General features: G+C 36.8%; 1 protein-coding gene and 1 long non-coding RNA gene across 8 annotated transcripts in view; one reads left to right on the plus strand and one right to left on the minus strand.

Annotated features, from left to right (window-relative positions):
* BANK1 (B cell scaffold protein with ankyrin repeats 1) overlaps positions 1 to 1,223 on the plus strand; it is a 289,987-nt gene extending 288,764 nt beyond the window's left edge. For 6 of the 7 annotated variants that reach the window (XM_009447927.4, XM_016951016.3, XM_009447929.3 and 3 more), the window contains 2 exons: positions 691 to 755; positions 1,012 to 1,223. In XM_009447927.4, coding sequence (XP_009446202.1) covers positions 691 to 750 — 60 coding nt within the window. In that variant the 3' untranslated portion in view covers positions 751 to 755; positions 1,012 to 1,223. 7 annotated transcript variants of the gene reach the window in all.
* Positions 1 to 15,250, minus strand: part of LOC107974355 (uncharacterized) — an 86,358-nt gene that overhangs the window by 45,636 nt on the left and 25,472 nt on the right. The gene's annotated exons all lie outside the window — the stretch shown is intronic.

The raw sequence follows: 15,250 nt of genomic DNA on the forward strand, positions 1-15,250 counted from the left end.
TTGAGCTGCTACCAAGAGTCATGTAGCAGCTGGATTTCTTGCTAAAATCCTGAATTAGAGTCTTTGCTAACTTCTTATAATGAACGAATTTTAATTTTCCAAAGTTTAATAACCCTTTAAGTTCCTTGTATATTTCAAATAAGTCATAAGTAATCATAAAAATCATTCACCCTTAAAAACAAATTGAAGCAGTTGCATTTTTTATTCTTCTGTAGCCCACCACCAAGCTGTGTGTATGTGCATATATGTATATATATACACTATATAATATATAGATATATATTATAGACTCATTAGACTCATTCAAATGTAGCAAAAGTGGGTGCATTATGGCCTTAGGGCTTATGAAAATATCAACCAAAGATTCTTCTATAAGAGCTGAAGGATTGCACAAACAGGGCATATATTTTGGAGAGGAGATTTTGAATAAGAGGAAAAGAATACAAATTCCCAATGCTTAAAATGTTCTGCAAAATGGAAAGAAAATTTGAATTCAAGGACTCGGATGCAGTTGAACTTTACAATGATTCTGTTCCCTTTTAAAATGGAAGATTGTCTTGCCAGTTTTCTCTGCAAAGCTGTTTTTCCATGGCTGTGAAAGGCAACTATAACTTTGTCATATTTCTTTGTTCAACCTTAAAATAGGGACAAATCGAGAAATACTAGCTCTATATCTTTATTTTTTTTCAGCTTCCTGCTCGACCCCAAGTTGAAAAGGAATTTGGTTTCTGTTGCAAGAAAGATCATTAAAGGAGGTAAAATATTAGCTGTGTATATTTTTTAGAAAATCTAAAGCAGCCTTGTTAGGGACTTGAAGGTATCATTTGTCTAAAAAACAGAATTTTTTAAAGATTTCATTGTCTTCTCCTGAAAGGATTAACATGTATTTTTCAAGCTAAAGGTGATTGCTCTGTAGAAAGATTTATGTACAGGGGTGATTTAATGCCAATTAATCAATTTAAATTGATGAGCTATTATTCACTAATACATTTCCTATTTTCTCATTTCCAGGTTATTATAATGAAACTCACGAATCTACGGACATTTTGCTTTCAGGGTGAAGCAAGCTTGAATTTGGATTGCCTGCTCTCTTTAAAGCAAATTCATACTATGACAGCAGAAACAAACCTTCAGATTTCAGAATTTGTTATTGGCAAAATTTATTCTCATTATACCTGCTTCATATGGGTATATTACTATTAAAACAGAATACCATAGAGTAATTGCATTATTTGAAAATTCTCTCATTTTACAATGCACTTCACCAATGAAACAGCTAATTTCCATTTTGAAAATTAAAAGAAAACAGCACAGAGAAGTTACATGCGGTGTAGCAAAGTTATGGGGTCTGCTTGAGGGCACTAACCTCAACAGATTATTCCTCCTCTCCTTGGAATAACCATGAAAATACAAATTTACTTAGCACATGTTTGCTTTTTAAGTAGCTGTTTCATTTTCTGAATTTCTCACATTCAGAGTTCCAGTCATTATTGTTACATCATGTTTGCAGAAACCTTGTCTTATTTAGTGTCTATTTGCATATAACCCTGAAAACATTATTATTTGAAAACTTTTCTATATCTCAAATTAATATACATTTTCATAACCTACCTTTGTATTAAGACTTGCAATTTTATCAATCTATTTCTTAGAAACAGTTTACTAGCTTAGAATAGAAAGCAATGTTATCATCATATAATTTTCATGTACAAATGCCACAAATAAATTGAATGTTTAAAGCTATGTCTGAGTTTTTAAAGTAAATTTATAAGAATTAGCCAATAAAATTGCTTCCCGGCCTTTTGGCTAAGATCAAGTGGAGTATTGGCCAATAAATTTTTCTGCTTACCGGTTTAAAGGGGGAAGGCTACCAAAAATTGTTTAAAATAAATAAACTTGATTAATATTACTATATAGGGCTCATATAAACACAGTTTTTTTTCTAGCTTCTAAACAGTGACAAGAATATACATTTAAAGCCATGCTACAAAACACTTATCATGGGTTTCTTATAACTGTTAACATTCTCAAAATAAGCTCAAGTTTTAAAAAATAATACAGTAGCTTGATTAATCCCTAACAAAAAGTGCTTTTGATTATGATATTTGGAAATTCAGTCCACAGTTTTACATCCAACATTTCAAGAACTGACATGTCCTTTTACACACTAAGCCTCCATTTCTGTGGGTTGTCCCATCCAAAGATAAGAAGAAGAAATAAGACATTTCCTTGGAGATTTGGAGCATTTCTAAAAGAGCCATAGCCACTGCCAGAAAGGAAAGGCCCAAATGTAAAATCTTCTGAAGACTTTGAATTGAATTTTCAGAGTTCGTGTATCTTATCTTTTTCATCATCCCTTCTTCAAATTAAATATATTCCCAAGCCATTACTCCTAACTTAAGCCAAGAGCTATCCCCTTCCGTAGGTTATTAATTTACCAGCACTCTGAGTTCTAGAGAAGTTTGAACTGGTATTGAATGTTATCAAAAGAGTTTTATTTTGAATATTAACTTGCTTATTTTCTACCTAGTCAATTTTCTAGGATAACAAAGAGGAAGCATTTAAACTGGTAGATTCTTAAGTGAGATAATTATGCTGCTCTGGACATTTGGCAATATCTGGAGACATTTATTATTTTCATGACTGGGGAAGAGGTGCTCCTGGAATCTAGTATGTATAGACCAGGGATGCTGATGAACATCCTATAATATGCAAGACAAAGAATTATCCAGTCCAAACTGTCAAGAGTTTTGAGACTGGGAAACCTTGATTTACACTATAAAGTAAAATGGGACTCATACTTAAAGCTATGTTGTTAAAATAAAATCAGTTAACTTTATACAGAATTTTCTGAAGGTAGAAAGTGCTATAATAGGATAAGTGAATGTCATTATTTTGAAGTGCATATGGCTTAAGTTTAAATGGATCATTAAAAACAGTATTCAAAAAATGGATGAGTCTAATACATTTTCATAAATCAACATTAGAAGTATTCTGCCAATGGAACCTCTAATTTTTAGAAAATGAGACTATTCTCAGTATTTTCTAATGAGAATGACCTTGTAATCTGAGTCATTATATTCTATTTGTGCACTAAGTATTTGCTCATCTGAGTTCCTTCTTGTTTTCTCTAATGCTCAGGGTGTCTGATTTTAATAACTTGGACTTACCTGAATTTTCGCTTCATACTGCTTTTCTAAAGGATAAATATTTAGCGGAGAGCTCTGCATCATAAGCCTAATTTAGTGAATCCCAGCTGATTAGCACAGAGCTGATATGAGCCCCTATTCATAGCCCTCTCTGTAGCTATACCTGCCAGCTACACTTTTTGGCCTGCCTTATTTTGTGGAGTTCACCTTTAAAAGTAGGGCAACCACATAAAAGAACGCAAAGGGTAAGATTCTCAATACCTTAGACCTCAAATTTATAAATGATAGTGTATCATTTCCTCAATATTCTCATCTTCACAATGCAGATGATAATGTTCCTTACATAATTTTGTGGGTATTTAGTGACATTATGTATTTAAATGAGCAGTTACTACATTCAAGAGCATGAACTTTGAAATAAGACCAAACTAGTTTGAATCTTGTCTCAGCTATGCACTAGCTGTGTGAACAAAGAGTTTTTCCATATCCTGAGCCCTATTTTATCTTTGGTAAAATGGGAGTAATAATACCAACATTAGCATAAATCGTTTGAGAATTAAAGGTAGGGAGGTCACTTAATTAATTTACCATCCAAGGAGGACACTTTGGATCATAAAAGGGAGTACTGTTAATGATTACAATGAAAAACCAGGCATAAACTGGAACTGCCTCAGGCATAAACAGAGATGTCTCATCACTCTACTGAAATGTGATGTAAGTTCTTAGAACACTTTGGCTCAGTGTAAATGGTCAAGGAAGATAGTTTGCAAAAAATAATCATCTTTGAAATGTTAGTACTGTGTGACATTTTAGGCTGGCTTTTTTTCTGAGTGGCTCTTATACACAGCCTTACAGCATTTAATTCAAATCTATACCATTACAAAAAAAATAATGATTACAAAATATTGAATGACCACCTGGATCACCAATAAACATCAGAAGCAGCAAGTAGAAAACTCCAGTACTGGTAAGGTACCCTAGCAATATCTCCCAAGTTGTTTTCCAAGGAATTAATGGGCATGGTGGGTGGCAGGTATTGCATTAAAATGGGATTCTGTGATCATGTGGGTTATTGCAGTACTAAGTATTTTATTTCATTATAAATAGCATATTATATGTGTATCAAAGTATTGAAAACTAATCCTGAAATAAAGAAACCCATTAAGTTTGAGAAACACTGGCTTACATTTTACATATATGTAAGTTGGCCTCATTTTCCATTGAGTGAGAAAAGAAAGACTGGCTGAGGAGTGACTGGAATGATGTGTTGAAATGGAGTGGGTTCAGTGGGAACCTGTGTCATGATCAACTAGTGATGTCTGCCATGGATAACAGTGTGGAGGGTGGGAGGAGTGGTGGCATGCATGACATTTATTTGGCATTCAAGATTTGCACCTGGTTAACATAAAGTGAAAGATTAAGTTCTGAATTTTGCAAATATTAAAGTTAAGTTCTCTCAGAATAAAATTAAGCTGATAGGTATCTTTTATCTTCAGACAAATGAATTAGTAAACATGTTCCTAGATAAAACACTATAATTTCTGCTATATGATCCTTTTTATTATGTCTTCAAGTCAATGTCAAGCTTGGTTCCACTCAGACTTGGTGTGAGACCATTAAGAAATGCTCTACATTGAAATGTAGAACACAATGTTCTTCAGTGTTCATCAAACACTGAAGCAATTTCCCACTCCATGGAATCTGGTGTCATAGTTGCTTTGTTCAGATTGCCTTTTTGCCCTGTATAGCAATAGGTGACCCTCAGAGAGAGGTATTCTCCATCGTCAAATCAACCAACAATTTCTGAAAGATTATCTCTTTCATTTCTTAAGATGGAGATGGACATGTCATATGAAAGGTGATAAAGGTGCCTCAGTTTTGCCCCTAATGTTTTCTCTTGTCTTCGTTCAAGCAAAAGAAAGACAAGGGATTCAGGGAAGTGTGAACTGATGTCTTGGCATTCAGCCTGGCACTAAAATGAAAGCATCTGCTAAGGACCCCTGAGCTCTCTTGCAAGACATTGGCATTTGTCACAATGTAAAATGAGGTGTTCAGTAATTCAGACATGGCAAGTCATTCCCCGTACCTCCCAGGTCTTCTGCATCAGCTGACTAGGGGAATCCTGGCAGATGACCTGCCATTAACAGTGACATGGAAAGGCATAAGAAACTTACTTATGATCTCCATTTGTGCTCCTCCCTCTAGCTTCTATAAACTGTGTTACTTTCACAGAGATATTTGTACACCTTCACATTTGAATATTGGTCATGATTGATCTCTTTGTATTTAACATAAAGAACCAAGCCAAAAAATGGCAAACAATCCATCTATGACTATAAATCTATCTGCTTCCTCACCTTTTTGAAAAAGGTAACATATATGCAAGCATTATGCTTTCCTGAAAACAAGCCATTTCCGCAGCCAGAAAAGAAATCATTTGTGAAATTTTAGCCTCTAAAATGAGATTGGAAGAAAGAGCAACCTTCTTTGGAATATGGCAGAACATTTATTTGAAAAACAGTTAAAACCATGAAAAATGATGGAAGTAGCACCATTGGTCCTAGAAAAAGAGAGATATAGATAATACTCTATAGGATACATATAGAATAATATATACAGAATATGTTTATTTCTAGGAACAATGGTGCTACTTCTATTATTTACATTTATGGTAAACATATATAAAAGTAAACTTCCAATAAATATATATAAATATATTAATACAAACTATATATCTACATATAATACATTCTTCCACTCAACAGGAAGGTAACATCCACATGTCTCAGGCAGCTGTGCTCATCAGGCTGCCATGCAAGTAAACAGACAACAAATGCCCTCCAGGAACACACCATGCATTCATTTCCACTTAATATGTATGTGTGGATCACCTTCCATAGGAGGAAGCATGCGGTACTGCTAAATCCTCAGTTAGGATATTTAAGTAATGATGTGAGCTGCAAATGCCTGGACTCAAATCCCAACTCTAATACTTACTGGTTGTGTGACCTTAGAAAATTGACTTATTCTCTTTCTATTTCAGTTTCTAATCTGCAAATATTAATAGTATATTAATCTATACCTTCCTTATATATTTTATATTATTAAAGTGGGTTGATATGGTTTTCAATGAATGCTATTACTATAATTATTTGAATATTTTATTAATCTTTGCAGGGCAAAACACTAGGTGCTAGGGGTATAGGAATAAAATGGTAAACCAAAACAGAAACAGTTGCTTGCTTTCATGGGAATATGAAAAACAATAAGCACAATAATGAATGTAAAATTTTAGTTGTAGGAATAGCCATGAAGAAGAGTATATGGTGCTGTGAGAGTTATGGAAGTGGGTATTGACCTAATTAGGAAATTCAGGGTAATAATCTCCTAAGGAAAAGACAGTGGAGATATGAAGAAAGGATGAGAAGAATAAATGATAATTAAGTGAGGGAAGGCGTAGAAAAGAATGTTGCAGGCAGAGAGAACAGCAAGTGCCAAGGCCTTGTGGCAGAAGAAAATTAAAGGGCATCTGAGAACCTAAAATAAGGCCAATATGACTAGAGCACAGACAACAAAGGGAAACATAGAGTGTAAGGACAAACCTTGCAGGGCAATATTGACAATTCCGTTTTCTCTGGAAATCATAAATGAGTTTTAAGGAAAGCAGATGTCATATTTGCATTTTTTAAAAATGAACACTCCAGCTGCACTAGGCAAAACAAAGTGGAGAGGATGTAGCAAACCAGATAAGAATCAATTGTCCAAATACAAGGCCTCTTAATTTTGAAGCTATGCGTATTAGTTTTCTATGCTGCATAAAAATTTGTCACAAAGTTAGCAGCTTAAAGTTACACATTTATTATCTCAAAGTACCGTGGGTCATGTGTCTAGGCATAGCTTATGCATATCCTCTGCCCAGGGTTTCACAGGCTGCAATCAGAGTGTTGACCAGGCTGGATTTTCATATGGAGGCTCAACTGGGGAATAACTGTCTTTCAAGCTTATTCAGGTTATTGACAGAATTCATTTTTTTGTGTGTGTGGCCTTAGGACTGAGGGTTCCAGGTTTTTCCTGGCTTGAAACCATCCTCAGGTCCTAGGGACCTTGTGGAATTACCTCCCACCCATGTAGGCTCCTCAATATGGCTGCTTACTTCATGAAACTCATAGGAAGAGGCCCAGGCCTGCCCACAGTTATATGCCTTTTTATTATTCTAGAATCAACTAATTTGTAACCTTAATTACATCTGAAAAATCCCTAGATACTCTGTCATCTAGAAGCAAGTCAAAGGTCACACCCACACCCAAGGAGGGGAGTTTACAAGGGGATAAATACCAGGGGGCAGAAATCATGAGTGCCACCTCAGAATTTTGCCTATTTTACTATAAAACACTTAAATTTTACATTACAAACTTTTGAAAATAAGTTCTGGGTACCAGTAGGACCTTCCTACACAGACATTTTTTATTTTTTATTTTATTTTTTTTTGAGACGGAGTCTCCCTCTGTTGCCCATGCTGGAGTTCAATGGCAGGATCTCGGCTCACTGCAATCTCAAAATCCCAGGTTCAACCGATTCTCCTGCCTCAGCCTCCCGAGTAGCTGGGACTACAGGTGTCTGCCACCATGCCCGGCTATTTTTTGTATATTAGTAGAGATGGGGTTTCACCGTATTAGCCAGGATGGTCTCGATCTTCTGACCTTGTGATCTTCCCACCTCGTCCTCCCAAAGTGTTGGGATTACAGGCGTGAGCTACCGCACCTGGCCACAGATCTTATTTTTACATGTGAATGAGAACATTGCTAAGAGAAGATACCTTTCTTTGAGATCTTCATAATGCCCTCTCCATACTACCAATCAGCTTAGTTTCTTATAGTGCTTACCAAGAAATGTGAATACTCTTTAACCCTTCGCTATTTTTCAGTACTGTAAATTGGAATATCTCCTCCAGTATTTTCTGGTTGTATTTCCACCTGCATCTGCTTTTACATCAGGGTGTTGAGCTAAGTGGTTTTCTTCGACACCACAACTTGCTCAGCATAGATCTCTTTTTGGCAAGCAAGAAGAAGAAAGGAAGAAAGAAGAAATGAAGAGAAGAAAGAAAAAGAGAAAGAAAGAAAGAGAGACAGAGGGAAGGAAGGAAGGAAGGGGAAGGGAAGGAAAGGGAGGAAGGAAGGAGAGGAGGGAAGGGAAGGGAGAAAAGGAAGGAAGGAGAGAGAGAAGAAAAAAAAGAAAGAAAAAGAGAAAGAAAGAAAGAGGGAGGGAGGAGGGAGGGAGGAAGGAAGGAAGGAGAGAAAGAAGAGAAAGGGAGAAAGGAAAGAGAAAGAGCAGAGGAGAGAGAGGGGGAGGGAAGGAAAGAGGGAGGGAGAGAGAGAGAGTGAGGAAAGAAGGAAGGAGGAAGGAAGGAAGGAAGAGAGGAAGGAAGGGAGGGAGGGAGGAAGGGAAAAGAAGAAACAAAAAATAAATGGCTTTAGGCCAGGTATGGTGGCTCATGCCTATAATCCCAGCACTTTATGAGGCTGAGGCAGAATTGCTTGAGGCCAGGTGTTCAAGACCAGTCTGGCCAACATAGCTAGACCCTGTCTCTATAATCTTTTTTTAAAATTAGCCAGGTGTGGTGGCAAATGCCTGTAGTTTCAGCTACTTGAGAGGCTGAGGCTGGAAGATCCCTTGAGCCCAGGAGTTTGAGACCACAGTGAGCTATGATTGTGCCACTGCACTCCAGCCTGAGCTACAGAGCAAGACTCTGTCTCTGAAAACACAAACAAACTCTATTAGGGTTCTCTAGAGGGACAGAACTAACAGGATAAATATATATATAAAGGGAGTTTATTAAGGAGTATTGACTCACATGATCACAAGGTGAGGTCCCACATTAGGCCACCTACAAGCTGAGGAGCAAAGAAGTCAGTCCGTCAGTCCAAGTCCCAAAGCTCAAGAACTTGGAGTCCGATGTTTGAGGGCAGGTAGCAGGCAGCATGGGAAAAGATGAGGGCCGGAAGACTAAACCAGCCTAATCTTTCCACATTTTTCTGCCTGCTTTTATTCTGGCCGTGCTGGCAGCTGACTAGATTATGCCCACCCAGACTGAGGTTGGGTCTGCCTTTCCCAGTCCACTGACACAAATGTTAATCTCCTCTGGCAACACCCTCACAGACACACCCAGGAACAATACTTTACATCCTTCAATCCAATCAAGTTGACTCCCAATGTTAACCATCACACAACCCAACCCTAAAATAAATGGCTTAAATAATAAGCTCTTTGTATGACTTTCTTGAACTTAGCAGGTTGCATTACATTTACCAAGTTGGGGATTCTTCTCAAAATTATGAAGACTCATCATGGAATCTAACACTACTAGCAATGATACCCAGAAACCAACCAAAAACTCCAGAAAATCAAATTTTATCTTCTGAACTTTAAATCACTGACTATGTCCCTGATAAAGTGATACTTTAAATTCTATTTAATACTTGGAGCACATTTTTTATTTTTATTTTGGCAGAAGCCCACTGGTGAAAATGTAGGAGTGAGGTAGATCTAGATTTGAATCTCTCCTCTCTCCCACCCTCCCTCCCTCCATCTCCTCCTCTCTCTATGTCATTAATTATCTCATTTTACTTCCCCTGTGCCAGGTCAGGCACTGTTTTAGGTGTGGGAAAAAAAACAGTGAACAGGATAGTCAAGGTATCTGCTCTCATATAGCTTACATTCTAGTAAGGTTCAGGAAGAATAGATAATAAGCAACATACAAAGGAACAAATAGAAAATATCAGAAAATGATAAGTGCTGCTCAAAAATATAAAATTGATTGATGAGAAAGAAAGTAATTCAGTGGCTACTTCAGTTTAGGTGACCAGGGAAGATCTCTTTAAGAGGAGACATCTGACTGGGTGCAGTGGCTCATGCTTATAATCCCAGCACTTTGGGAGGCCAAGGCAGGCAGATCGCTTGAGGTCAGGAGTTCAGGACCAGCCTGGCCAACATTGGCCAATGCTTGTCTCCACAAAAATGCAAAAATTAGCCAGGCATGTGATGCGAATCTGTAATCCCAGCACTTTAGGAGGCAGAGGCGAGTGGATCACAAGATCAGGAGTTCAAGACCAGGCTGGCCAAGATGGTGAAACCCCATCTCTACTAAAAATACAAGTTAGCTGGGCATGGTGGTGGGTGCCTGTAATCCCAGCTACTTGGGAGGCTGAGGCAGAGAATTGCTTGAACCCAGGAAGTGGAGGTTGCAGTGAGCCAAGATCACTCCACTGTACTCCAGGCTGGATGACAGAGCGAGACTCCATCTAAAAAAAAAAAAAGAAGAAGAAGAAGAGACATCTGAGACACCAGCAACCATGAGAAGTGAGAATAGCATTAAAGTTAGAGGATACAGCTAGTGCAAAGGCCACAAGGTGGGAAATGAGCTGAACATTTTCTGCAAACTGAAAAATCAATTTTATGGTCTGAATTGTGTCTCCCGAAAAATTCATGTTGACGTCCTAACCCACAGTACCTCAGAATGTGGCCATATTTGGAGATACAGCCTTTAAAGCGGGATGTAAGTCAACGTGGCATCATTCAGGAGAATCCTAACGTAATATGACTGGTGTTTTTATAAGAAAAGGAAATTTGGACATGGGCACATACCAAGAATAGGTGATGTGAAAACACAGGCAGATCATGGCCATCTACAAGCCAAGAAGAAAGGTCTCAAACACATATTTTCCTCAAGGCCCTCAGAGGAAACTAACACTGCTGACATCTTGATATCCAATTTCTAGTCTTCAGAACTGTGAGAAAATTAATTTCTGTTGTTTAAGGCACCCAGTTTGCATGACTCTTATTGTTATGGCTTCCCTAGCAAATCACTACAACCAATGTGACTGGAATGTAGTGGATTAGGATGACAGAGATGAAATGAGTTTACAGTGGTGACTAACAGCCACGTTTTTTAAGAAGTTTGGATATTTTTCTAGGTCTAGTGAGAAGCCATTGACTGGTTTTAACCAGAAAAAATCAAACTTATCGCAGAATGGAGAATGGATTGTAGAGTCAAGAGTAGAGGAAAGTGACCAGTAAGGAACACATGTGGTATTCAAGAGATAATGGCAGGTTAGGCTAAAGTGATACAAGAAATGATAGAGGAAGTATATTTTAAACATATTTTGGTAATATAGTCAACAGGACTTGCTGACAGTGGAAAATTTAAATGCTAGTACTGTATTACCACAGGTAGAACTAAAATTTTATTTATTGACTACCTAGTTGTGGAACCTAGATTCTGTTTAAGTAATTTTTCTAAGGATATTTCATCAAACCAAATGACCTTCATTAAACACATCTTTCATCAAAATCTAAAAGTAGCAAATCACAAGTTCAGGAAGAATTTCACTTACATCTGTAATCAAGGCATCATTATTAAATTATTCATTGATTGGTTCTTTTTTGTTTGCTCTGTTCTTGACATAAAAATTTTAGACTGTGATCAATATGATTATTTCTTTTTAAAATATGTTTAGACCCTCATTGTTAATAACCTTATGAGATCATATCCTTTTTATGACTCACCTAAAATTTTGACAGAAGCAAGTAAACAAGTTATTAACCGTACCAGAGTCTCCTTTCAATTGTTATAGGCTTGCTGATGTTCTATGCTAATGTTGTGAATTCAGAAAGGAGTTTAGCTGCTAGAATCTTAGGATAGTTTACTGACCTTAACATGTTTTCCTACATTATGAGACGAGCTGTGTTGTTATAAGCCTAACTCAGCACTAGACACCAAGTTTTTCTTAAGACCAGGGGGGCATTGCAGGTTTGGTGAAGAAACCATAGACAGCTGGAATTAATCTTTCTTTTTTTTTTTTTTTAATTTTTGAGACAAAGTCTCACTCTGTTGCCCAGGCTGGAGTACCGTGGCATGATCTCGGCTCACTGCAACCCTCGCCTCCCAGGCTCAAGTGATTCTCGTGCCTCAGCCTCCAGAGTAGCTAGGATTACAGGCGCCCGCCACCGCACCCAGCTAATTTTTGTATTTCTAGTAGAGACGAGGTTTCACCATGTTGGTCAGGCTGGTCTTAAACTCCTGACCTCAGGTGATCCACCCACCTTGGCCTCCCAAAGCGCTGGGATTAAGGCACGAGCTACCATGCCCAGCCATTAAGCTCTTCTTGAAATGAGACTAGTTACTTGACTGTCACTGAGTACCATGGGCTGATGTCTGTAGGGAGAAGGGCATGATTTTGCTGATCATGCTGGTAGTCAGCTGGCTGTGCTGATCTAGGATGGCCTGGGCCAGGACTTTACAACCTGGCTCTGCACAATGTGTCTCCCTTCTACCAGCAGCGGAGCCCAGGCACAGTCTCTTGGCAACTACAGGGAACAAGAGAGACATAGCAATTGCACAAGTAATTTCCCAGCCTCTATAGTTGTCATATTGATTTTGGACATGTCACCACCCAAAATAAGTCACATGGCTGACCCACAGTCAGTGTGGGAGAGAATAAAAAAGTACATGGCAAAGGATGTGGATACAGGGAAGGGTGAAATTCAGATCTCAATGCAATCAAACACAGACATTTCTTGATGTTAGTTCATCCACTAAATCGCATACAAAACCACAAAGAAAAGCTATATAATAAAAAGTGGCAAACCCAAAATTAAAATGATAATGGCACATTGAGAGACATATTTGCATTTCTAATATATAAGGATCACATTCAAATTTATAAGAAAAAAAAAAGATTCCAGTGGTAAATTCCGAAAGGACAGGAAACAATGTTCCTTTAAGAAGAAGAAATATAAGAAGTGAACAAGTACATGAAACAAATGTCTATCTTCATTTGTGATACAACAATTAAAGCTAACCTAAGATAGAATTTGCACTTAATAAATTAGCAGAAAAATGAAAGTTTTAAACAAGTGCAAATAAAATGGATGAGTTACAATTCCATTGGGACATAATATGGCAATGTACAGAAAATATTTATTGCAACATAATTTTGCTCTTGCTGTTCTGTCTACTTCATCTATTCATATGCCTCAACTCCTTATTTCATTTAAAAATTCTCTCCAAAGTTACCTTCTCCAAAAGGCCTCCCCTGAGATCCCTGTCTAAAATAGTGTACCTTTCTGTCACCTTTTAGGTTTTCTCCATAGCACCTATTACTATCTGATCATCTATTATAAATTTAATTTTGATGATGGGCTTTTTTTCATATGTTTCTTGGCCGCATAAATGTCTTCTTTTAAGAAGTGTCTTTTCATATCCTTTGCAAACCACCATGGCATGTGTATACCTATTGCAAGCCTGCACGTTCTGCACACATATCCCAAAACTTAAAGTATAATTTTAAAAAGGCTAGATATGTTGTTTTAGATTTAAAAAATTTTTAATTGTTTATTTCTTGTAGGTCTCCCTCACTAGAATAAAAACTCAATAAAGACAAGAACTTCGTTCACCGTTTTCACAGCTTTGTCTCCAGACATAAAACAATGGCCAACACAGACGCTTAAATACTTGGTAAATCAATGAATAAATGAGTAAATAGATGGCTAAATAAAAAGAGTGAACAAACATATATATTCTTTTTATCAGTATAATCATAAAGAAAAAATTCAAAAGAAACAAAAGCTACATTCCATAAGATGTTCATAAGTGCATTAACTGTAATAGCAGAAGAGCAAACCCCATCTATACATCTAATGACAGGGCTTTAGCCATTTATTAATCCATTTATTCAAGAAATGTTTTTTGAGTGCTCACTATATGCTAGGAACTCTATTTGCCTTTCTACACTGAATTTATTCTAGTGAGAGAAATAGCCATTAAAGACATCAGTATGTACTACAATGCCAGGCAATGATAAATGCTGGGAAAAGAAAAATCAGGAAAGTTTAAAGAGTGAGGGAATAGGGTACTCAATGTCACCTTATTATTAGGAGGTTTATGTAGAAAAGTGTTTATAATTCAATGTGTGAAATACAACACAACATTATATAGTGAACATTTTAATAGCTATGTAGAAATATATAGTCATGGTAACATGAATTGGAAAATCAAAGAAATAATAATTAGGTAATAAAACTATGGAAATTTTTAATTTTTAAATTCTTTATTATTGCACTTCTCCATTAAAAAAAAAAAGCAACATGGAAAAAAAGAAAAGCAACTTGAACAAGAAAACCTAAAGTTTAGAACTTCTGGAGCATACTGTTCACACTGTCTTTTGGACAAGCCTCTTACCAGTATACAAAATAGTTGGGAGGTAGGCTGAAACTCTGGCTTTTTGGACCTCCTTTTCTAGAAAATCAACGGTATCATTTGCTCCACTTCTTGTTTCAATGAATCATCTGAGTTATCTAGATTTTCTCTTGGGCACAAAAACATTCATTCCTATCGAAAATAAAACATTCTACAGAAATAATCTACCATCATTTACAATTGAGGTAATTTATTATAATGCCTGAGGTCTATATTTTAAAGCCAAATTTTCTCTGTCATTCATTTTGGAAAGCTTCAATTATTTTTTCAAGAACTACACAAATTAAAATTGTCTGTGTAAAAGTGAAATACCATCCTGCTTTGAAACAACTAATAACTATCACTTGGAGGTTGTCTTCTTTTTTCACAGTCATTGTAAAACCTACTTTATATATCTTATCTTCACAATAATCTTAGATGGATGGCTTCATTGACATAGAAACAGGTTCAAAATGTTAAATGTTTGTTACTGGTATGCCTTCTAGTACTGGTGACCAATGGGTAACTAAGAAGATGGCAAAGCCCAATCTAACTTATTTATGAACTTGAGGATATTCTTAAACCCAGAGAAATTTGTCATTTTAGTTTGCTGCCATAGAGATTATCTTCCTGCAGCAGACATTTGTCATATTTGGCCACCCACTGTCTGAATCCCTCTTGCCTTTCCTATTGGCATTGCCATCATGATTTTGGTAAATTTGTCATTGATTAATAGTTTTGACAAGAAAGGAATTTCAGCTTCCTGACTCTCACTGTATAAGCCAAGGGTGGCAGATTCTTCTTCCACCCACCCTCCGCACATCCAGAATCCTAAACTCAATCAATGAGACACTTATTCCTGGGATGC

Source organism: Pan troglodytes, chromosome 3, assembly GCF_028858775.2.
Source record: "Pan troglodytes isolate AG18354 chromosome 3, NHGRI_mPanTro3-v2.0_pri, whole genome shotgun sequence".
Classification (NCBI taxonomy): domain Eukaryota; kingdom Metazoa; phylum Chordata; class Mammalia; order Primates; family Hominidae; genus Pan; species Pan troglodytes.